The sequence below is a fragment of the Nycticebus coucang genome, chromosome 1 (assembly GCF_027406575.1).
Source record: "Nycticebus coucang isolate mNycCou1 chromosome 1, mNycCou1.pri, whole genome shotgun sequence".
NCBI classification, from domain to species: domain Eukaryota; kingdom Metazoa; phylum Chordata; class Mammalia; order Primates; family Lorisidae; genus Nycticebus; species Nycticebus coucang.
This window is the reverse complement of record NC_069780.1, coordinates 170,373,303-170,397,919: the sequence shown is the minus strand read 5'-3', so window position 1 is coordinate 170,397,919 and position 24,617 is coordinate 170,373,303. Positions and strand designations below refer to the sequence as shown.

Here is a 24,617-nt window from a genome sequence, read left to right as displayed (position 1 = left end):
AATCCTATGTATTCATTTTTGATATGAGGACAATTAATGACTAGTACATGGTGAGGGGTGGGAGAAGGGAAGAGCAGAGAGAAGGAAGGATGGAGGGGGATGGGAGAAGGAAGAGGAGAGAGAGGGAAGGAGGGAAGGGGTGGAGGTCTCGGTGTATGACATATCTTTTGGGGGCAAGACACAATTATAAAGAGGGATTATACCTAACTAATGCAATCAGTGTAACCTTGTTTCTTGTACCTTCAATGAATCCTCAACAATACAAGAAAAAAAAAGAATTATGTGCCTTTGGGTCTTGGTAGACATGGAAAGCCTGACTAACAGATGTCAGATATACATGTGGCCAGGATCATCCATCACAAGCTTAATTCCAGCAGTACCAGCTGGTAATAAAGTACCAGCAACAGCCCATGATGAGATAGAGTTGGTACATCCAGCATCAATACATAGGAGCAAAAGGTACAAACGAGCTGCCTGGACAGTGGCCGAAATCCCCACAGCTCCACCACTGCTTCACCAACACCCTTTCTTTAGCTGATGACTAAAAATACAAGAGGGAAAGCAGAAGTACAAGCCCAAGCTTGGTGTGAATGGGTCAGATGGCAAGTGGATCCAAGCTGGAAATGGATCACTACCACCCCACTCAGCCATGGCTCTGAAAGACAGTGATGGGGAAATCTCCCGCAATGGGCAAACTTTCAAGCGGTGTACCTGATCACCCATTTTGCGTGGAAAGAGAAGTGGCCTGAAGTTAGACTACAGATGGACTCATGGGCAGAAGCAAGTGGCAATGCCAGCTGGTCAGGGGCCTAGAAGAAAAAAGGTCAGAAGATCGGGGATGAGAAGGTCTCAGGGTAGAGACTTGTGGGTGGACAAATGGGAGGGAGCAGGACAAGTTCTACACCACACATGGACTCCATCAGAGAGCGGCCACCACGGAAGGTATTAAGACACCAAGAAGACAAAACAGCTAGGGTAGTTGGTGTCAGCCAGCCTCTGCCCTCGGCCACTCCAGAGTGACAGGAGGGGCACATGAATAAAGTGGCCACAGTAGCAGGGATGGAGGCTTCACACAAGCCCAGCAGCATAGACCCCACTTACCAAGGCTAAGCTTCTTAAGCTGACTTCCGCTACTGCCAAACATCCAACTGGCCAGCTATGATGAGCCATGCTGAGAGCCCAGAATGATACCATTCCGGCTAGTGGGAGATAGGGGTATATAGGCCATTCTAGCCTGACACAAGAGAATTCCGACAAATGTGACCAGGCCACGCACAGGTGGACATCTGCATTTGCTCTATCCCACCGCCATGGTCTGGTCACAGGTGCTGATCTCCAGTCAACACTCCGTGCTGCCAGCCTGTGGCGCATGTACAAACACTCGCAAGATACCACCTTGATGCACAATTCCTCTTCACAGTAGCCAACTTTCAAAGATAAATGAGGCAGAAGTGAGGCAAGTATTTTAAATAATCAGATACTATCTCATAATCTTCATTTCAATTATTGTTACGGTCTCAAATAAGTTTTAAATAGAAATTAAGGATTTACATACATAATGTTTAAACATAATGCACCAAATCATAAAGTGATAATCCTAGGATTAATAAAAGTAGCTTATAAAAATAAAAGATAACAGCTGGAAAACAATTGCAAAAGAGTAGTTATATAAGACTCTACCAGGCTGGGCACGATGGCTCACACCTATAATCCTTGCACTCTGGGGCCAGGCCTGGAGTATAGTTTGACCTCAGGAGTTTGGACCAGCCTGAGCTGGTCTATTTCTAAAAATAGAAAAAATTAGGCAGTGTGATGATGCATGCCTCTAGTCTGACTACTCAGGAGGCTGAGGCAGGAGGATCGCTTGAGCCCAGGAGTTTGAAGTTGCAGGAAGCTATGATGATGCCACTGCACTCTACCCACCCCCAGGGAGAGACATGGCCTCACAACAGTTTAGGAACAGCACTTCTCCAGGGAAATTCATAACCATTTATAATGAAAACATGAAAAAATATTATAATAAGTGCAGTTTCAGAACACTTAAAATAAAAAAAACACATATCAAATAATTGCCTATTTTAAATAATGAACCTTCCAAAACTTTTCGGAGTTTCCTCATTAATATTCCCCCACTTCACCCCCAAAACCCAAGTACTTTTCCTCTGCAATTATCAGTAAACAGAGACTATCAGGAAATATGCAGAGAGCATTTCAATGGCATTATTTCATTTATGGGGAAAAGAATAGCAACAACATCTGTCTACTTCTGGTTTCTCAGCATTTACAAACATAATAACCCAAACCAGTTACCTCTTCTCCAGGATAAATGCTGTGCCTAATTCCTGTGCGTCTCGCTTTTGCACTGCATTTGCAGAGTGGTCCATCATTCATCTGTCAGAAACACAATATAATAATTTGTTTTTATTGGAGGAAAAAAATCCATACCATGCATGAAGATGCTTTGGAAACTGTGTGGGCTGAGCGGCGCCTGTGGCTCAGTCAGTAGGACGCTGGCCCCATATACCGAGGGTGGCGGGTTCAAACCCGGCCCCGGCCAAACTGCAACCAAAAAATAGCTGGGCGTTGTGGCGGGTGCCTGTAGTCCCAGCTACTCGGGAGGCTGAGGCAAGAGAATCGCTTAAGCCCAGGAGTTGGAGGTTGCTATGAGCTGTGTGAGGCCACGGCACTCTACTGAGGGCCATAAAGTGAGACTCTGTCTCTACAAAAAAAAAAAAAAAAGAAAGAAACTGTGTGGGCTTTAATGTCATGAGCACTGAAGCTCCAAAGAGGCTGTCATGGCTAGAAGATTAAACGGATGTTCCAAAACCAATAAAGCTGCAAACTGTCTATATTGTCTGATAAAGGGAAACGGTGTGACAACGCTGCATTCCCGAGTTATTTGTGCAGCCGGGCAGAAAATATCAATGTCAGCACACTGTTTGTCCCCATCCTCCCCTCCTGTTTCTCAGTACATTTTTTTTCCTCTTTCTTATTTCAGTAAAAATTACTCTTTTACCAAAAAAAAAAAAGCATATTTTATGTCCTGGAGGAACATATACAATGCTTTGAAGGTGACCTGCAGATTAAATGTTTTGAAGAAAAGAAACTAAAACCTATCTCTGAAGCAGAGAAGAAAATGCCTACAAGAACCAGAAAAATTTACAACACTGGTCAGGTCAGGCTATGTCTCTTTTCACCTGAATTCATTCTAGTGCCACGAACTCCACTCACACGAGTCAGTAAGTGAACAATTCTTGAATACCTCTCAGATACAAAGATAAGTGCTAAGGATGGAGCCAAAAAATAGAGCAGAGTCCGTGTACTTACTCTAGAGGGGAGAACGACATATCCAGGAAATGCTCAGCAATTTAAAAGAAAAAAAAGCACTGTGAAGGGAGGTAATGCTCAGCCTTCAAAGAGTTGAAAAGTGAAGTTCTGGACGAGAAAAGAAGATGGTTATGCCACACAAAGCATCAGCACACATGAGAAAAAATGAGAAGGCAGAAAGCCCACGTAGTGCTCCATCCAAATAAAACGGATCATTTATTTGAGCAAGAAGCCGAAAGAAGCACAACAAAGACGATAATCTGACGGGCCTTAAAAGCCACTTTTCCTAAGATTACCTAGTATAAATGGTAATACTGAATCAAAAAGGGGAACAGAGCTTAGAGGGAGAAAGTGGGAAAGTGGAGTTCCATTCTCTTTGTATTAATTAAAATATATATATACATTACATACAGTACAACCACCACAGTTGACCAGCTACACTGACCAGCTCCTTAAGTTGACCTAATTTTCATAGGCCAGACATGCACCACATGTATGTGTGAGCACAGTTTCAGTCTGTTACCGTCCCTTGGGTGGTCAACTTACAGAGAGGTTCTACTGTATCAACACACATTACTTTGAAGTTCTTAAGGTGTTAACTCATTATGCCCAATTAAAATATAAAATAAAATATCTCTAGCAGGGCATGGTGACTCATGCCTGTAATCTCAGCTACTCGGGAGGCTGGGGCAGAAGGATTGCTTGAACCCAGAAATTCAAGACCAGCCTGGGCAACAGTAAGACCTTCTGTCTGAAAAAAAATTTATTTGCCAGGCATACTAGCACATTCCTGTAGTCCCAGCTTCTCAGGAGACTGAGGTGGGAGAATGATTTGCACCCAGGAGTTCGAGGCTACAGTGAGCCATGATTATACCACTGCACTCTAGCCTGGGCCACAGAGCAAAGACTTTGTCTCTAAAAGAAAAAGAAAATCTCAATAACACATTGAAAAGAAGTATTAACTTGAGAAGCTAAAACTTTCTTTAGCTTTTTGGGAAATCTAAAGCTCCAGGTGGTTACCTAAAAGAAATATTACACTATGATATTATCTAAAGTAACAGGTGATAAATAAGATACGTAATAGGATTCCATAAAAAGTCACAACACACTCCTTTTAGTCTTTTTTTTTTTTTGGCCAGGGCTGGGTTTGAACCTGCCACCTCCAGCATATGGGGCCAGCGCCCTACTCCTTTGAGCCACAGGAGCTGCCCCTAACACTCCTAATGCTCGTCCTAACTTGTGATGAAAAATGTGGAAAAGTCACTTAGTGCTCACTATTTCCAGAGAAGCCCACAGACATCCAACATGTTTGCCTTTTACCAGGGTTGGGGCTCCCATGCCAGCAGCCCTCTATAAGGTTCTATTGTACAAAGAACACAAAACTAAATATAGTAAACAAGGGGATAATAAGACTTTATAGAAGGTGCTGGCAAATCTCTGACAGGAATAGAAATCCAAAGAAATCACGCTAGAGGCTTTTTGCTAGATAGGAGAACAAGTCAATTAAAAAGGTCATATACAGAGGAAGAGCTTCTTTTACAAGAGGATAAAAATGTTCTAAAATTCAGTTGTGGAGCCCTGTGAATATACTAAAGCATCAGATTATACACTTTAAGTGTGTATCTTGTACCATATGTGCATTATATCTCAATAAAGCTATTTAAAAAAAACATACACATGACCAATATATCAATGCACTGACAATTTTATCAACCTTTCTGTTCAATTCTAAGATAGCAAAAGGTACCACAAAGTACATTAGTGTCAGGCATTCCAACTATATTAATTCTACCAAGAAAAAAAATGTAGATAGCTGTCATCTAATAAGAACCAAAAGAAGGGCATTATAATAAATAATAAATAAATAATGTGAAGGTATAATTTATTCACAAAATATAAATTTTAAATTATTTTGTAGGCATATGATTTATTATGCTTAATAACATACGCATTAAAGATACTATTTAGTATATATTGTATGTTTGTCAGATATAAATCTTTTATAAAGATACTATTTTTATTATGTATTACTTCATAAAACAGTAATTAAAAATAAAAATGATTATGTCCAGTTATTACATCATCAGCTTAAACATACTTAAAAAGGAAAAGAACTTACAAGGACTTGTGACTGTTACCAACTAAAAACAGGGAAGTTTTATAGGACTTGTTTACTATTTTGCAGCAAGATACCCTTCAGGTGAACTGTTTTTTTATTGTTGTTTTTTAATTTATTGTTGGGGATTCATTGAGGGTACAGGAAACCAGGTTACACTGATTGCATTTGTTAGGTAAACACCCCAGGTGAACTGTTGTTAAAAAGACCTACAAGGTCTCTCTCATCCTACCATCTGTCTCCTTTCGTCTACTGCAAATTTAATGAGTTAGCAGCATTACCTTGGTCTCCAACACAGAATTCACAAACATCGTCAACTATGATTCAAGGAACAGATGCTCTGAACTGAACTCTGGTGCTGAAAAGAAACAGCTCTGAAGAATGACCCAACCCTGATAGAGTAAAATTCAGTTTCAATACCAGCCAGCATGGATCTTCTGAGCCTAGAGCCATAAATGTGATGCATAAAAACACACGCACCTGGCCTGGGTCATTGTACCAAAGTTCATCATGAAGCCGGTCAGGGTGGGCCTTTTTGCGTTTGATTTCTGCAATGACGTCAAACACTTCCGAGTCCGAGCTGCTGGAACAGGTGCTGTCCTCATCAGACTCACACTCAGATTCACTGGAACTCTCTAATGGAGGTTGAGGGAAAAACACGAATAGATGGAAAAATTAAGAAACTGGTTTTTGTACAGACTTGCAAAAGACTTAAACCTCTTAATACAAGGACAGTTGTTTATTCTTCCAGCAAATACTTGAGGGCCTACTCTGCACCAAAGCCTCTGCTAACCAGTACCATGAAAAATAACATAGCCCATTACGCTATCACAATCTAGTTGGGGAAGCAAAGAAAAAAAAATATTTTTACAGAGAAAATAAGACTTAATGAATAATACCAGATAAAATAAAAACACAGTAGTAGCACATGGCTTCACACTTAAAAAGCTGTAGCAATTCACAAAATGTCAGGTCCACCAGTGACTTCATGGAAGGGGTCCACATGACCCAGAAACTGGGGCAGGGTGAAAGTAAGCTGATAAAGAGGGAAGAGGAAAGGGGTTCAGAGGAAAGGCTATAGGCAAAAGCATGGAGGTAAGAGTACAGATGGACTCTGGCTAGAGCACAGGCCCCACAGAAAAATACGAAGAGGTGAGGAGCTGTAAGTGTTGAGAATGCCAGACTAAACGAGGAAAATGCAAGATTGAAGATTTAAAATTTTTTCCCTCAATAGTAGCAAGGGAATATTTCAGTCCTTGAAAGTGACCGAATAAAAACAGACGTAAGGCTGGGCATGGTGGCTGTTGGGGGAGAATCGTTTGAGGCCTGGGCAAAAGTGAAACCCCCCATCCATACAAAAACTAGAAAAATTAATCTCATGCATACATGCCTGAGTCCCAGCTACGCGGGAGGCCGAAGGAGGAGGAGGATCCCTTGAGCCCAGGAGTTTGAGGGTGCTGTGAGCTATGATGATGCCACTGCACACCAACCCAAACAACAGAGCAAGGCCTTGTCTCCAAAAAAAGAAGTAGATGTAGAATTATGCTAACTAAAATAAGCCAGTCACAAACAGACAATTATTGAATGAGTCCACATATATAAGATACCTGGCATGATCAAATTCATAGAAACCAAAGTAGAATGGTGGTAGCCAGGCACAGGCCAGGCCGACAGGAGACTCAGAAGTTACTGCTTGATGGGTGGAGTGGGTATGTTTCAGCTTTGCAAGATGAAAGGTTCTGGAGATTGGTTGCAAACAATGTGAAAATACTTAACACTACTGAACTATACACTTAAAAATGGCAAACTTTGTTGTATGTATTTTTAAATTTTTTTTAAAAGACACAAAAGATTAATCCTATAAGAGATTAACGAAGTAGCCTTACAATAATAAATTCCAACACCTACAGAGTTGTATTTATGTGTGCTGTATGAAATAGATGCTGCCCTCCCTAAAAACTTCAATAGAGGGGAAAGCTGAGGCACAGAGAGATTAAATGACTTGCCCAAAGTCACATGTCAGGTGGAGCAGGGATTCAAACCCAAGCCACGGGGCTACTGAGTCGTGCACTTACCCATTATGGGGTAAGCATGTGAGACACAGTGAAGCGAGGCAGGTGAGAACACACATGTAAATGCACACTGAATGTCTCATCCGTGCCTGCCATTCTGTCAGGGGCTAAGGACACAGTGGTAAAAGCAGTTTCCTACTCAAAGATGTCACCATCTATTTAACATATACATGAACAAAATAGATCACCATATGAAAATGTTATGGAAACTGTCTATGTGAGTAGAAAGAAACCTTCAGGGTTGGGCCATCACAGCTGTCTCCTCATCAAACCAGGTGCACCTGGCAACAAAGAAGACCAACGAGGGCCACATGTTCCTGCTTTCAGAGGAACACTGGAGACAGCTCTACAAAGGACACCCTTATTTGCATAATTTGTGTACAAGATCCCAGGTAGTGCCTATGGCTCAATAAGTAGGGCACTGGCCCCATATCTGGAGGGTGTCTGGTTCAAACCCGGCCCTGGCCAAACTGCAATAAAAAAAAAGGGGGGGAGGGATCTTTGCATATTAGATATCTGATGCATTCTCCTGAATGTAAACAAGAAAAAATAAGATGATTATAATTAAGGGAAATAAAATGAAAAGGAAATCTCAATATAGGATTCTCCAGGATATTTCCCAAAAGTCTATGATTAAGCTGTGATAAAAGAGTACAAGGTCTTGGTCTAGTGACTCTGTGACACACCTAAATCTTCGTCGAGCTTGGTCTTCGGAGGTTCCCACGGAGGCCTGGCAGCTTTGGCCTTCTCCTGCCTGCTGCCCAGCTCTTCCTCAAACTTGTCATATAAGTCACGGAGCCTACTTGTTCCAACCACAGTAGAGTCTCCCTTTTAAAAATAAAGGATTAATATCAGGAAGTACAATAATGATCTCGATAAACATACATAAGACCTCACAGGTGATCAAAGAACAAAAATGGCATCGTTTTTCAATTTAACATTTAAAAACAAATGCCCAACTTTGGTAATGACGGTCTGGAACACATACTTATAGTTGACACAGCCCTCAGGTAAATGTACTTTTCCAACATTCAGAAACATTCAAACTGTTCATCTCTGCCCTTTTGATATGACATTTTTCAAAAATCATGACTCTCAGAGAATTCATGACAACTAACACCTTCCCAGGGAATGTTCACTTCCTACTGAAAATCACTGATAGTTTATCTTCCACACCAACCCAGTGACTGAAAAGAAACAGCCTCTATATCTTCTTTCTCCATCTCTCCAACACACGCACACACACCATAAACACAGGGACTCTGCAATGCCTTCCCAGAGGAAGCGCTCCATTTTCACCCACTCTCTTTCTAGATTGCAAAATCACTTTAAATGTCTAGTAAATAATGTTTAGTAATGTTTAGTAATGTTTTTAGTAAATGTTTAGTAATCTCCCAATGTAAAAATCAGACTTTTCAGATGCAAAAAATTAAGACAAATCATAAAATGTGATATCCAGAAGAGGGGATAATTGCTTTCCCTCCCTACATCACACAATCTAAATCACTTAAAAGCCTGCTCTTATTTATCAAGTATAATATCCCACCCTTAGGAGAGATTTCTCAAACCCCTTTGTCCAAAGACAAGGAAAACTCCTTCCAAGGTCCCTACAGATAAAAGTCCAAATAGAACCTACTGCCACAAAATTCCAAACAACACAACTCTCTCTTATCTCATCACATGCACTAATGTCACTAATTTTTTTTTTTTTGAGACAGAGTCTCACTATATCACCCTCTGTAGAGTGCCGTAGCATAACAGCTCACAGCAACCTCCAACTCTTTGGGCTTAAGTGATTCTCCTGCCTCAGCTGGGACTACAGGCGCCCGCCACAACGCCTGGCTATTTTTTGGCTGTAGTTGTCATTGCTGTTTGGCAGGCCCCGGCTGGGCTCAAACCCACCACCTCCAGTGTATGAGGCTGGTGCCCTAGCCACTTGAGCTACAGGTGCTGAGCCAGTGCCACCAATTTTCATGCTCCAAATCAGAAGACAGTGATTCCTTCGCTCCTTCATTTATTCAATGAACATTATCATGTGTCTACTCTGAAGCAAACAGACCTTGCTTATGAGATGGAGGCATAGCATCCATGGAGAGGACGGAAAAAGGGAGAAAAGGGGAGAGTGTCAGAATAAATTGGAGATGGAAGAAAGAAAAAGGAAAGAGAAGCAAGCATATGGAGGAGTTCATAGAGTCCGCCATGGCCATGAGCATGCTGGCTGCAGGCCCCACGCACCCGGCCCCGGCTGTATGCACATCAGGAGCCCCTCTATAGCCCATTAAGGGTGACTGATGATAGTTCCCCTTCCACACGCAGCCAACATGCATGGGAGACTTCCTGTGGTAGTGAACTACCCTGTTTCCCCGAAAATAAGACAGTGTCTTATTTTAAGGTGTGCTCCCAACGATGTGCTAGGTCTTATTTTCAGGGGACATCTTATCTTTCCTGTAAGTAGGTCTTATTTTTGGAGGATGTCTTATTTTCAGGGAAACAGGGTAGTCAAGGATACAGTCTGAAAAGACAAACTCAAATTCTTATTTCCTGATTTTGGAGAAAAACATATACACACACCCCCACAAACTGCATAAACTAGTTACAGGTGAGCTTACGAAGTCTCTGGTATCAAGATTATCAGTGTCATAAAAAATGTAGAATAAAGAGATACTTTCATTAGCCTACTATGCTATTGGTCTTTGAGTTTTAAAAACAGCTTTTGTCCATAGGAATGATTCTCAACTAGGAGTATTATTCCCCCCTAGGGAACATATGACAATATTTGAACATATTTTTGGTTGTCACTACTGGCATCTAGTGGGTAGAGTTCAGAGATGCTGCTGAACGTACTAAATGCACAGGGCAGCCACCACAATAAGGAATTATCTGGCCCAAGACCCCAGCAGTGCCGAGGTGGAGCAACCCTGCTCCGCAGCTTCTCCTACTCCAGACCTACCACCTGATCCATGGGGTCACTGGAGTAGTAGTTTTCTGAATGGGTACACCGAATCCACACTGGCTTAAGAAGTTCTTCTTCTTCCTCCTCATTTTTGTCAGGCAGCGTCTCCTCAGGATCCTTTTCCTTGATTGAGGTATAGTTCTTCTCTTTGCTGGAGCTCTGGCTGTCACTCCATCTGTCTTTTTCTTCCTCCCAACGGGCTCTCTTCTTTTCCCTACTTGGGGAGCGACTTCAAAAGGGGGCAAAAGAGGTTAATTATTAAAAATGCTCTTCCATTATAAAAACTATATTATTTCACTTGTTTGATTTTTCACCTACAATAGAAAATTTTCACCTACAATAGAAATTTCATGCCAAACTACCGCATTTATTTTTTAAATGAGTGATTCCCAAATACCAATCTGGTGGCATCAGAATCACCTGAAGTTTACTTGTTTAAAAATACAAATTCCCAGGCCCCACCCCAGATCTACTTACTGATTCACAACCTCCAAGGGTGGGGCCCAAGAATCTGTATTTTTAATACTCTCCCCTGGTGATTCTGGTGTGCATCCAGCAGATTCAGGAACAACCGATAAACTGTAACTCCTAGAAGAGAAAGATACTTGGGAAATACTTGGAAATCTCCACATATGCTCAATTTCAGCAATGAGAATCTCAGCTTTGAGTCCTCCATGTCTTGCTTTGCCAGGACAAAAAAGAAGACGTGGCCATAAATTCTGCCTGCAGACTATAGTCCAAGAGAACCAGGTAGGTCACCCCTAACTGCTTCTCTGGAACCCCACACTTGGGTATTGCTACTTAGCCAACCAACACTTTGACTCCTTCTAATCCCCACAAATAAAAATTCACTAGTAAAAAAGGATGAAAAAAAATAACATCATCTCTTTGAATTCCTAGGGTTTAAAATCTGCGAAGACTCAGCCTACAGATGTACCTAGAGGGGAAAACCTATAGGGTAGATTTTAATTTATGCCCAAGAAATTTAGGCAGAATATACAGACCTTGAGGATTCAGCATAGGAGAACAACTGCTTTATTAGGCCAGGTGTCCGGCTCCACTAACAAAGTTGCCACTATCCAAGAAAGCTTGCATCGATCAAAGTCACAGATTATCCATTTTCTTTAACTGTACCACTAACTTCTAATTTTATATCAGGGAAAGGCTATGTGATTATACGGGTTAAGTGTGTTTACTGGGCAGGGGGCAGGGATTAGGAAGGTTAGACACATTGATCATGTATTTATATACTTTCTAAATATTACAATATGCATCATTAGCTTTGTTACCAGAAAAAAAGAGTTACTTTTAAAGTAAAATGTGCACATTCCATAGTAAAGTATAAACATAAACAAAAAAATGCAAAAATCACCCATAATATCACTCAGAGATATCCACTCTATTTCAACGATGTTTACAAACATATATAGATGAATATACACCTAAATATATACATGTTTTTACAAAAAGAGAACTCAATAGCCTGCTCTTCTCATTCAACAGTAAATCAAGAACTCCTCTCTATTTCAACACGATAGCTGAACCATTTTAATGGATGCCTACTGTTCTTTATAAGTATATAGCATAATTTAATAAATCTTATGATAGTCTTAGGTTAGCTTTCTTCATCATGAGCACATTTTGTTCTCTGCACGCTCGTCAGATCACTTCCCACAGTGTACACTTTTTTAAAGCTTCTTTCCAGATAGGCAGCAATAGTTTAGACGACCGTCAAAGCCTTATGTGAGTTTCCCTTTTCTCACATCATATCAACTTGGTTGTTTTTAATCTTTGCCATTCCAATGAAAAAGTATTTTAGTCATTTAATTTTCAATATTTTATCACTACTAAAATAAATACATTTCATGTTCACATCTTTTATAAAATACCTTGGTCATACGCTATGTTAATTTTTTTAATTAGGATCATAGCACTTTAATTGTAGAAACAGTTTTTATTAAGATAATCATCCTTCTGTCACATGTACTATAACCTCTTATAGGTTTTGGTTTTCCTTTTAATTCTGTGTATTTGCTTATTGCTATGTATAATTTTAACGAAGCCAAATCTAAAGATCTTTTAATTTATGCTTAGTACTTTGCTTAGAAAACCTTTCTCAGATCAAGGCTAAATAAATATTTTATATTTTCTTCAGTTACTTTTAGCATTAAATGTTTTTTTCTCTATCTTTTCAGGATGTAAGGCAGAAATTTAACCTCAGTTTTTTTCCTCCAAATACCTTGCCAACTGCCAGTTTCTCCTCTGATTTAAAACAACTTTATTATTTATTAAACATAATTTTATAAATATTTATTAGATATAAAATTTATATATACCTCAATGTTGCTCAGCATTTATTTCACTAATCTGTTTATAGTCATAGCAAGGTTTTTAATTATTATGTATTTCAGAACATTAATACTATGACAGTAAATATCCCTGTATTATGGTTTTTCTTCATTATTTGAACTTCTGTTCCAAAGAAAACTTAGACTCATGATGAAGTTCTAAAACCAGTGTTTCAACTAAAGTTACTTTTAAGTTAGAGATTACAGTGTTTTGAAAAAAAAAAAATCAGTATTTTTACAAGATGGCCTTCCACTACAGGGATATGGTATGCTACCATTCATTGTACCACTTTGTCACCAGAGACATTTTATAGTTTTCTTCCCATTGGTCCTATTTTTTAAGTCATTAAAGATATTTAATTTTAATTAGCATAAATTCTGTAGTGAACCTACTTTTTTCTCCCATTACATTTTTTAACTAGGTTTTCCTGGTATTTAGGAAGGCTATTGAAATACCGTCAGCCAATAATGGTAACTCTTACCTCCCGGTGGCTCTTGTTCGTTTGTCTGGGTGTTTACTGTTAAGAATTTTATTGACATTCTCACATTTAATTCTTATAAGAGCCCTATAAGGCAGATATTAGTATAACAAAGGAGGAAAGTACCCCTAAACATTGTCACTTGTCTAATACCATAAAACTTGGAAGGAGTAGTTACACATCAACATGTTCTAAACAATTCCAGTAAATGTTCAACCATTATCATTATCATTATTATCGTCAAGAAACACAGCCAAAAGACATCCTCAGCCCATCCCCTTTGGCAGATATTTTGCATGATGGGGCCAATGGTCAGAGTTGTCTGTGGTGAACAACAACTAGTATTTTCTCTTTTTAACATGCTGATAGGGGCATTTCAAAACAGGAACAAAACTTCTTCCTCAGTTAAGTGATTCAAGCACTCCAAAATTCAAAATCCAAACTCAAAATTATTTCTTCTTAACATCATGCTGCTATATTGTAAACTGTGGTAACTTTTCATCATTTATAATATCTCCATTGCTAATTTTTATTTTCCCATCTACTGCATTAGTTAAAACTCACATAATCCAAGTTTGCCTTCTCTGCAAGCTAGCAGGCATAAAAGAAGCAACTACTAGACCAAGGAAATTTCTAGCACTTACACATCAAAAATCATCCACCTCCAATCGGCCCTCAGTGATGTCCCGCAACACAACAATACCCTGGCTTTTCTCCTATCCCCTCTCCTCCTCCTCAGGCCCTCTGCTCACCCTCTCAGTTCATCTCATCTAATCCATGGCATTTAGCATTTCCAGCTAGAATCACTTTCTGAACATTACACCTGCACATCCAATTCACTACTGCATGATTCCATTTAGTTGTCTCAAATCCCTCCAATTCTAAAAGAACTCATCCTCTTGCCTCTTCCTCAGTGTCTCCCATCCTGAATGAGAAAGACAGATCTCAGGTATCATTCAACTCTTCTTTCCTCGCCCCTAACACATCTGAACAGTTACCAAGTCCTCCCGACTCTAGCACATAAGCATGTCTCAAAGGCGTCTACCTTTACCAGTTACCACTGTGATTGTGCTGGTCCAGGCTACAATCACCTCTCCTATGGATCACTACAAAAGGCTGAGAAACTGACTTCTGGCCTCCAGCCTGACCCCCTCGGAGCGTTTCTCCACAGTGAAATCTTCCCTCTGCCCCGCTATTCTCCTTCCCCAACACCCTGTACAGCTCAAGTGTCAGGGAAACCTCAATTGCTCTGACAGACTACCCTAGACTGGATTTTTGTTGCAGTTTGGCTGGGGCTGGGTTTGAACCCGCCACCCTCGGTATATGGGGCCGGCCGCCCTACTCACTGAGCCACAGGCGCCGCCCCCTAGACAGGATTTTCACTGCTTTCTTCCCACAGCAACATGTGACAGCATTTAACTTACTTCTTCTTGTACAGTAGGGACTCCGGTTAATGGTGTGGATGACACCTTGACACACTGGAGCCTCATGTTTTTAACTAACCTGTTGATCGAGTCCTGATGATGTTCAGTAAGAGTGATAAGCAATGGGGCCTCTCTGTCTAATTTCTTTTCTTTTCTTTTTTTTTTTATTAAATCATAGCTGTGTACATTAATGCAGTCATGGGGTACCATGTGCTGGTTTTATATACAATTTGAAATATTTTCATCAAACTGGTTAACATAGCCTTCAAGCATTTTCCTAGTTATTATATTAAGACATTTGTATTCCACATTTAGTAAATTTCACATGTACCTTTGTAAGATGTGGGAACACCTCTAGGTTTCAATGCTAAATGTGGCTCTTTTGAGATAGTTTCAGTCATGTTCATCATAAGATAGTATTCTTCACCGTATTAAAGAAGTCTGCTAATTTTCCTAGTTTACTGCTGGCTTTGTTTTAAAGACTTAATCATCAGGTACTGAGATAATGCTATAATGATTTTGACATAAGCAATTACAAATTTTCTTTTTTTTTTTTTTTTTTTTGTAGAGACAGAGTCTCACTTTACTGCCCTCGGGTAGAGTGCCATGGCGTCACACGGCTCACAGCAACCTCTAACTCTTGGGCTTAAGCGATTCTCTTGCCTCAGCCTCCCAAGCAGCTGGGACTACAGGCGCCCGCCACAACGCCTGGCTATTTTTTTGTTGCAGTTTGGCCGGAGCTGGGTTTGAACCCGCCACCCTCGGCATATGGGGCTGGCGCCCTACTCACTGAGCCACAGGCGCCGCCCACGCAATTACAAATTTTCTAATACTAACCTATCTATCCATGCAGTCTTGGAATAAACTGTATTGGTTACATGTATTTCAACACAAACTGAAAACAACTTGCCACTATTCTTATGAGTATTTTTATCTACATTCTGGAGAGACTGTTGTATAGTTCAATTCCTTGGTTAGGTTTTGTCACTTGGGTTTTCCTGCTACCACAGCATGAGTTTAACTTTTCTTCTACGTGCTTTAGCATTCTACAACAGTTTAAAATTTTTTGGAGATAGTATGAACTCGGCTTTTTCAATCCTTTCCATGGTTATTGGCCTATTAAAGTTTTATACTTTTTAAATGAAATTTGTAATCTCTGTTTTCCTAAAAATCAACCAACCACATTCAAGTTTCTAATTTTTTAAATAAAATATTTGTTCTTATACAGTTTTACAATTTACAAATCATCTTCATCTTCCCAAATCTAATGTTATGTACATTTTTCTTTTCTTGATTTCCCCCTTTTTAATTGAATGATCTTTCAAAGAACCAAGCCTTGCATTTATTTACAAATGCAGTTAATATTGCTACAGCTTTGCTTCAATTTCATTTTATCTTTAAATCTCTTCTTATTTTATCTTTAAATCTCTTTTTCTTCTTTCCAAAAACTCTACCCACTTCTAAAGCCAAGGGCTCAGATAATAATTAGGTATAGAGTTACCATTTATTTGGCACTTAATTTAGATACAGTTACAAGTGTCTAACATGTATCAACTCAATGACCACTCGACACTCCAAAAGGTAAATACTATGTATAACTATCCTTGTTTTTACAATGAAAACACTGAGGCTTAGAAAGGTTAGAAAACTTTGAACAGTAACAAAATGGGGAGATCTAATAACTGATCCAAATCTGCCAGACTCAATGTTACTCTACATTATCATTACATAAGACCATACAATGTTACTTTTGGACACAGAACAAGTTACACCCTGTAAGTTTTGGGTTACAGTGATCTCAATGCTTTCTTCTTCTAAACAAAGTATGATTGCAATTTGTTTCTGAAACAAGTAAATTTAAGACCATAATTATGAATTGTCAAGGTTTTTAAAAATAATTTGAATTATTAATGCATAGTTTTTAGCATTTATGATCAGAAAAAGTAGTCTGTATAATTTCTAGTTTGTGGAAATTCATCAAGATTTTCTTTGTGCATTATCAATATACCTAGAAAATAAAGTCTTCTAAGTTACAGGCTGCTTTATCTTTTCACAGGTCACCTTAGCCTCTGAGGCTATTATGAAGACTTGGCTAATACCCTGCCCAAGCACAAAATTGGAATTCAAGGAGATAATCCTATGACTTCTTTCGGTGTCAACTCCTTGCTTACCTTCCAGATCTCTTATACTCTTTTTTGTAGGACCTTTCCAGAGACGGTGATCTTCGGTTCTCCCGATGCCTGTGTCTCTCCCGTTCTCGCTCTCTTAAAGGAATTAATACACAGAGCCGTTTTCAACAGAAAGACTCAAAACACCATCTCTTTTCACTGAATTCATCTTCTAAATAAATGGACCATATCTAAGAACTTTTCAGACACTATTCACTAGGGGCCATTTTTATGCCTCCTTAATTTATTAGAGGATAAAGGAGCTTTTCTTGCCTCAGGAGTTAACTAACTTGGACAATTTTTGCAGTTTTCTTTAAAGAAAGAAGTCATGCATGATGCTAAGCAATAAAGGGAATTTTATTGTAATCTTTTCTCAAGACCTTCTAATCAGCCAATCTCTGGGTATTTAACCCACTGGGGAAACTTTAAAAGACCTATTGCTTTCTAGAAAACAGCTCAACTTTACCATCAAATCAATGTGAATTACAAAGCTTTTACAATAAAGATTAAGACAAGGTTCTATAATAAAAGAGCTCTTAACTCTCATGGGTTACACAGATCTGAGTTGTTTTAGCTATCACTAACTTGCACAAGACCAGGACTAAGTCACTCTAATGCTTTTTTTTAGTCTGGAAAAAACTAAATGGCAAAGCCAGGTTTATCCAATGTAAAAAACAGAATGCGGGATTTAAAAACCCTTCCAATGTAAAACTAGAATTTATAATAAATAATTTGAGCCTATTTAACAATAAAGATGAACTATTTTTAGAAAAGGTTTGTGAAGAAATGGATGTGTGTATTTGTTATCATGAAAGATCAAAGTTACTCTCTGGAATGAGAAAAAAAACAGCTGCGGATGCAGTGCACCAAGGTCCTGCTCAAAGCCTTATTTCTCTCATATTTATAGGTATTTGGTCTTAAAAATAAGTGGTATAGTCTAGAATGGGATGGTATTTTTTTAAACACAACTTTCCACAATATGAATATGTGTCAATACAACAAAATCTGGTTAAAAGCTAGTCTGAAAACTAGTTTTCACAAATAACTCGCATCATTTCCTCTTTCAGAGAAACAAAGCAAGGCAACAATGTACAAGAAACTTCCACTTCTCCCAAAAATCAGAAAGTGCTGCCTGTGAGTTAGTTTGACTCTTGACCAAATGCAGAACATCAATTCCAAAACAACTCGAATGTTGTCACCTGGTATGAAGATCACACTGAACAAAATTTATGATAAAACAAAAAATACAAGATCTTTTATGTCACAGGATCATCATTAAAATATTAACTATTAAGAAAGAGAGTAAAAGGCTTCACTGAGATGAATCTACGTAGATAATGTTGGAATGTTTTTCAAAGTGGCTTTTTCTGGTATCAATTTATTTATTTTTCTGATATCAGTTTATTGCCAGGTGCCCCTTCCTCTCCAAAACAGAGTCCATAACACGCTTTCTTTCCTTTTATGAGTTAAAATACACTCCCGGACCCTTTTGGTTTGGTTTGACGTTAGTGGTGTTGGCTGCGCCTGGGCCTCGGCAGTCGGACAGAACTCCCCACGTCCAGCTTACCTGCTGCGCTCATAGCTGCGGTGCCGGGACGGCGCTCTCCCCCGGTCATAGTCGGATCGGTAGCGGCTGTCTTGTCTTCTCCTGTCGGGACTGCGGCCTCTCTCCCGCCGATCCAGGGACCGATGCCGCTCCCCTCGCCCGTGACTGTGATCTCGGTGCCGGTGATCGTCATAGTGTTTGAGCCTTTCTGGGGACCTTCTCTCACTGGGAGCTTTTGGGAGTGGGTAAGGAGGGAGATGCCTGAAATGAGGACTGCTGCTGTTACTGGCACTGGGCAGGAACGAACTTGGGTTGTTCTGGAAACTATTAAAACTGGGAGGTGGGAAGTTGTGGTGTGAGTATCCCGGAGGATACTGATAATTAATCTGCTGTGGCATGGCTGGAGGGGGCGGAGGGTGAGGCATGGCCGGTGGCGGCATCATGAACGGGAAAGTGCCCTGCCCGGGAGGTGCTCCAGGGACAGGCGCGTTATTGGGACAGGGCATGGGGGGAGGCATGGGAGGAAAACAGGGAGGGACTGGAAAGGGGTGCCTCATCTGGTGGTTGGGGAAAGGAGGCCTGACTGGACAGGGGGGAAGAGGGCCTTGTGCTGAGGGAGGCATAGGTGGAGGGAAGGGTACAAAGTCTGGTCGTGGAGGCAGAAAATTGGGGGCTGGAGAGTTGGAGAAAGTAGTGGAAGGGGCACTTGGAGGTTCATATTGATATTGCACCGGAGGCTGCTGAGGGTGAAGCAGTCTCAGATTTTGGGGCCTGAAGGCTGGTGCTGAGGGTCTGGCTCCATGTCCTCCTCGTCCTCGAGGACATCCGCGTCCTGGGTGGAACGACATTCTATGACTTTGTTAGAGAAAAGAAAAAGAGAAAAGTTAGAAACAAAAACAAACAAAAAAAAAAACCTCACTATGTAAACCAGATTTCATTAATGCCTGATCACTTTGATGAGCAACTAACAGACCTTTTAGCCAGGCCTCTGGAATAGTCTATCCATTTAATACTGAGTTCTCGATAGTATCTGAAACTCTTCATAGCCAATAAAGTCATCTTCCCGTCTTGGCCACATAACCCATTGCCATGGTCAGTCCCTGGACCCTGTCATTCCTTAAAGCTGCTCTACTTCCAAAATGACAAATTCAGTATCCCACTGTTCAACCATTCACTGTCATGTCCCTGCTCGAGTTCCCCCTCGATCTTGAGCTCTCATGTGAGGTCCACGCACACCTGCACCAGAATCTTTCTGTCTTCACCTCCCACCCACTCAGCAGAGACCCCAAGGTCCTACACCTCAATGACCTGTTTTTTAATACCCTCAATTCTGCTGCCCCTCTCTATTTCAGTCCAAAGGACCTGGCAACCCCCAACCCTAAAAGAATACAAAAGTGTGTTTTCTGGAAGTTAACCAGAAAGTAATACTGTAGAAAAATACCCAACTAGGTTGACAAGCACTTGTGGAAATTCACAGCATTGGATTCGGCCAAGATATCCCCCCTGGCATGCCTCTGCAGACTGCTCACTCTCCTAACTACCCTCCATAACTCCTACAAACCTGTACCTCCTTTCCCACATTCCATTCCCTCTTCACTCTTACCTCCTACCACATGGAAACACAAACACCATCAGAAAAGAACTCCCTCAACTTTCTCTACCATGTCTACAAACCCATGTGTGCCTAACTCCATCCTCTCCCAGTTCCCTTCTCCTGACAAATACTATCCTGACACGTCTGCTCTGGAACCCGTTCCCAAAAGTATATATCTGATGATGCAAGATGACCACACTTCTTGTGTTCTTTTGCCTCTCCTTGCTACCAGCCCCTTCACATCAGCATTTAAAAATGCTCAGGTCTGGGTGGCGTCTGTGGCTCAGTCGGTAAGACGCCGGCCCCGTATACCGAGGGTGGCGGGTTCAAACCCGGCCCCGGCTGAACTGCAACCAAAAAATAGCTGGGCGTTGTGGTGGGCGCCTGTAGTCCCAGCTACTCGGGAGGCTGAGGCAAGAGAATCACTTAAGCCCAGGAGTTGGAGGTTGCTGTGAGTTGTGTGAGGCCATGGCACTCTACCGAGGGCCATAAAGTGAGACTCTGTCTCTACAAAAAAAAAAAAAAAAAAAAAAAGTGCTCAGGTCTATTCCAACACAAAATGCTTTCCTTGGCCTCCGGGTCTCCCTGCACTTTTCACTTTCTTTCTCCTTTCCTTCACAGCCAAATGAGCTGAAAAAGTTGTTCTGGATTGTATGTACCCCTTGCAAAATTTGTATATTAAACCCCTAATCCCCAATGTGACACTGTATATAGATTGGGCCTCTGGGAGGTAATTAGAGTCATGAGGGTAGGGATCTCATGATGGGATGAGACAGAGACTTTCTTCTCTCTCTATCAAGTAAGGATAGAGCAGGAAGGTGGCCATCTACGAGCCAAGAAGGCACGCACTGAGAACCTGACCCTGCTGACACTCTGATCTCAGATTTCCAGCCTCCAGAACTATAAGAAATAAATGTTTATTGTTTAAGCCACCCAGGCTATAGCATTTTGTTATGGCAGACCAAACTGCCTAAGACAAAAGTACATACATTTCCAACTTACTCTAATCTAGCTTTTGGCTTCTGCTGCTACTCCGGTGAGTGAAATGACCAGTGTCTGCCTTGTCTTAACAACCAGTGGGCATTGTCAATCACCTCCCTTACTCTCTATGCTGCATTCAGTGCACCTGCCTTGCCCCATCCCCATGGAGGCTTTCCTCAGCTTCCTGACACCACACCCTCACCTGTCCATCCTACCCCTCTGGCTATTCCTGCTCGAAGTCTCCTGTGCCAGCTCCTCCACTGCAAGGGAGCCTTTGACCATTTCGTATTCCTCTAGAGTCCAGCTTAGGCACTCAGCTCACTCTTCCTACCAAGGTGATCCTTCTCACCTGTATTGCTTCAGTTACCACCCGTCTGTCAGTAACTCCCAAAGTTACATATCTAGCCATAAACTTCCAAGCTCCAGACCCATTTTGCTAACTGCCAAAGCAACTTCTCTTCTGAATTTCTCACTGACTTTGCATATTCAACACAACATATCCTAAAAGGAATTAAGCAATTAATGATCTTTCTCTCCAAGACAAATACTTGCTCCTTTCTTAGTGTTTCCTCTCTCAATAAATAACGCCATTAATGGTTCTCAAGACATATACCAGAAAACCATCTGACAACTTTTCCTTCCTCATCCCCCTTAGCTAAAAATTTATTTTTTAATTCCTACCATTTAATAAAAATAGTTTTAAAAATTAAGATTTCTATCATTTCTGCTGCCTAAATACTTCTAGGATTCATCCACTTCACACTATCACCTTTTGCTGGCCTTTCTACGACTATCACTGCCCCAGGGCTCTGTTAGGTTCCCTGTTCTCACAACACTATACTGCTTCTTAGCAGCTCCCACAATAATTACAATGCACCAATTAATTATATAATTCCACCTTTAATTTCTACTTGCACCTGAGAACTGCAGGCTCCATCAGGACAGGCCTCTGGGATGTTTCAATAACTATTCCAGTCTTGGTTCCTGGCCCTGTGCACAATCCTCTGTTGCATTGTAACCACTGCTGAAAGAATGCACACATTTTCCCCTCTCCCCACATACCTAAATCCTTTCTAGCCCCTATTGTGGCCTCTCACCAGTGATTGCTCCTCTCTCTGTTCCCCCAAACTACTGCCATTCCCATCACATCACTCACCAGCTATTGCCTTGCATCATGAAGTATTGTCTGGATATCTCACATCTTCCACAGAGACTACAACCTCTAAAAACACAAAGAATAAAATAGACATAAACATGTTTCCCAAACTTCAGATGCTTTAAAATATTTCTGCAATTATCTTAACACTGATTCTTCATTCTCCCATGCACTTAACCTACTAACAAAATTAAGAACATTCTGAACTTCATGAAAGTCTCCAACTAAATTTTAAGATTTCCTCATTACTTGTCTCTCTGACTCAAAACTATGATGAGCTAAAGACTGAAAAAGATAGGCATATCCTATCTCTACTAAAAGATTGGGGTAAAAATCACTTCCCCTCTCCTTTCTCCCTTGTTTCCTTCATTATAAAAACATGTAGGAATAGTTCAAATACAAAAATCAAAGTGAGACCAGCATTCAAATTCAAACAGAACCCTAATCTTGTTAACACAACCATTATGATTCTTAATTTTCATTATGAGCTCTTCCCATAAAAAGACATTGTGAACACAAATAATTTTACAAATACTTGTACTTCAGCAAAATATATTTTTTTAAAGTTAAATATTCTGTTCAAAAAGAGTTAAAGTAGAAACATCTTCCTAAAGTCTAAATTTCACCAATAGGCCTAAGCAGACTTTCAAATGGCTCATGGAAATAATTTCGTATTATGTATCAATCATGGTGCTTAACAAGAGATACTAAATAATACCTAATTCATTATTCAGTCTGGTGCCTTTGTGATAAAGCTGGGGCCCAGACAGCTGATCTTACTACCATAGGCTACTCATTATTGTTAGAATCAAGTTGAACTCCATCCTTAGCATTTAAAAATTCAGGCTCTGGACCCGATGTCTCCTTCAGGCTTGTTCCCCATTACCTTCCCCACGAAGCCCCTACTCTCCCAATATATACCAAGTTCTATCACTCAGCTTGTTCTCTGCTCCTGCTTCTCTCTCTAAAATCTCCTACCCAGTGAATTGCTACCCATCTACCGATCTCAAATGCCACCTCCTCTGTGAAGCCTCTCCTGATTCTATTTTTTTTTTCTGATTCTCTTTCAGAAGTAATCCCACTCATTCTAAGCTTAGTCTATACTTACTTTTACAGCACTTACCAGAGACTGCCTCATATTATAGTCATGTGTGCACATGTCTAATTTCTTTGCTAAATTATCAGCTCCTTGATGACATGGGTTAATTCACAGTCATTTCTGTATCCTTCACAACCCCTGGGAGAGCATCCTGCACACAGTAGGCGATGAATAAATATTTACTGTCTCACCAATGGTGTATGTTTCTATGTTGCTACTGTACATTTCCCTTCCATGAATATCCATGATAGATGTGCATTACCAAGACCACCCAGAAGGCAGAACTTTTCACCCATTCATGCAGCATTTAATGAGCCCATACATAAAACTCTGTCCCAGGTCCTGTGGATTCAAAGACAGGTAAAGCACATAGCCTGCAGGATTCAGGTAATCAGAACCCACACACAGGTAGGTTTTTTTCAAAATACAATATACTGCGATAAAAAGAAGAAAAGAGATTATGTGCAGATCTAGTGCAAGGAGTGTGCTGAACCTAGAGGTGGGCAACAGCCGAGGGTCATTAACACTGTTGTACAGTAAGTGTGTTAACAGTTAATCAATCACTACCAGGTCCTCATGAATGCTTTCATAGTTATAAAATGTACGAATACTGATCATAAAATTGACCTATTATATAGGCATGGTCAGGCGGTGTTGTGGATGCAGACTTTAATTCAGAAGTCGAGGGATGCGCTGCAACTGTAAAAGTAACTGTTTCTGAGTCTGCCTACTTCTAAGTTGCTATTTGAATAGTTATCACGCCCGGGAACGTCAGTTCATGTAAAAGGAGTTGCAAAGTGACTACATTTTTACTGAGCACTCTGTCTTTCTCCCAGATGAACCTTCGTCTGGCGCATCCCTCATTGTGTGTTCACCTGTTTGCTTCTCCCGCCAGACTGTGCCCCACCAGACAATTGCCTGGCTCGCGGTCTCGCTCCGCTGCCAGACCCCAGCGGCCCCAGGCCTGGACCACAGCGCGCATCCCACAAATGAATGAAACATCTGCTCTTTGGTTTCTATTTATCTGCGGGATCCGGGCCTCGGGTCGCTCTTGGGCCCTTAGCAGCAGATCCGAAGAGGGGCTGCCGGACCCCAACTCTCAGTACCCTTTCCCCCAGCCCCAGACTCCAGCCCCTTTTAATCCCGACACTCGGAAACACTCCCCCTCTAACACCGGCAAGTGCCCCCTTTTACCTGTCGGCAGCGAGGTAGCCGTCAGAGGAAAGCCAGGCTGACACTACAGCCGCCAAGTCTGTGGCACCGCCCGCGCCTCCGGAACAGGAAACCCAGAAAATTAAAAAGCAAACCTGTGAAAGCAGGGGCAAGGGAGGGAACGCTCTCCGGCTGGCCGCGG

General features: G+C 41.0%; 1 protein-coding gene across 5 annotated transcripts in view; it reads right to left on the bottom strand.

The window, feature by feature from the left end:
- The window catches only part of DROSHA (drosha ribonuclease III), a 147,480-nt gene extending 122,902 nt beyond the window's left edge, over positions 1-24,578 (bottom strand). For 3 of the 5 annotated variants that reach the window (XM_053592711.1, XM_053592728.1, XM_053592745.1), the window contains exons 1-10: positions 24,458-24,578; positions 23,288-23,414; positions 22,165-22,230; positions 18,455-19,288; positions 16,891-16,983; positions 10,946-11,056; positions 10,466-10,697; positions 8,202-8,343; positions 5,924-6,078; positions 2,311-2,391 (exon numbers count right to left, since the gene is read on the bottom strand). In XM_053592711.1, coding sequence (XP_053448686.1) covers positions 2,311-2,391; positions 5,924-6,078; positions 8,202-8,343; positions 10,466-10,697; positions 10,946-11,056; positions 16,891-16,983; positions 18,455-19,288; positions 22,165-22,184 — 1,668 coding nt within the window. In that variant the 5' untranslated portion in view covers positions 22,185-22,230; positions 23,288-23,414; positions 24,458-24,578. The remainder of the gene's footprint in view (positions 1-2,310; positions 2,392-5,923; positions 6,079-8,201; positions 8,344-10,465; positions 10,698-10,945; positions 11,057-16,890; positions 16,984-18,454; positions 19,289-22,164; positions 22,231-23,287; positions 23,415-24,457) is intronic. The other 2 variants (XM_053592738.1, XM_053592719.1) reach the window with 2 other exon arrangements.
- Between the last annotated feature and the right edge of the window lie 39 nt (positions 24,579-24,617).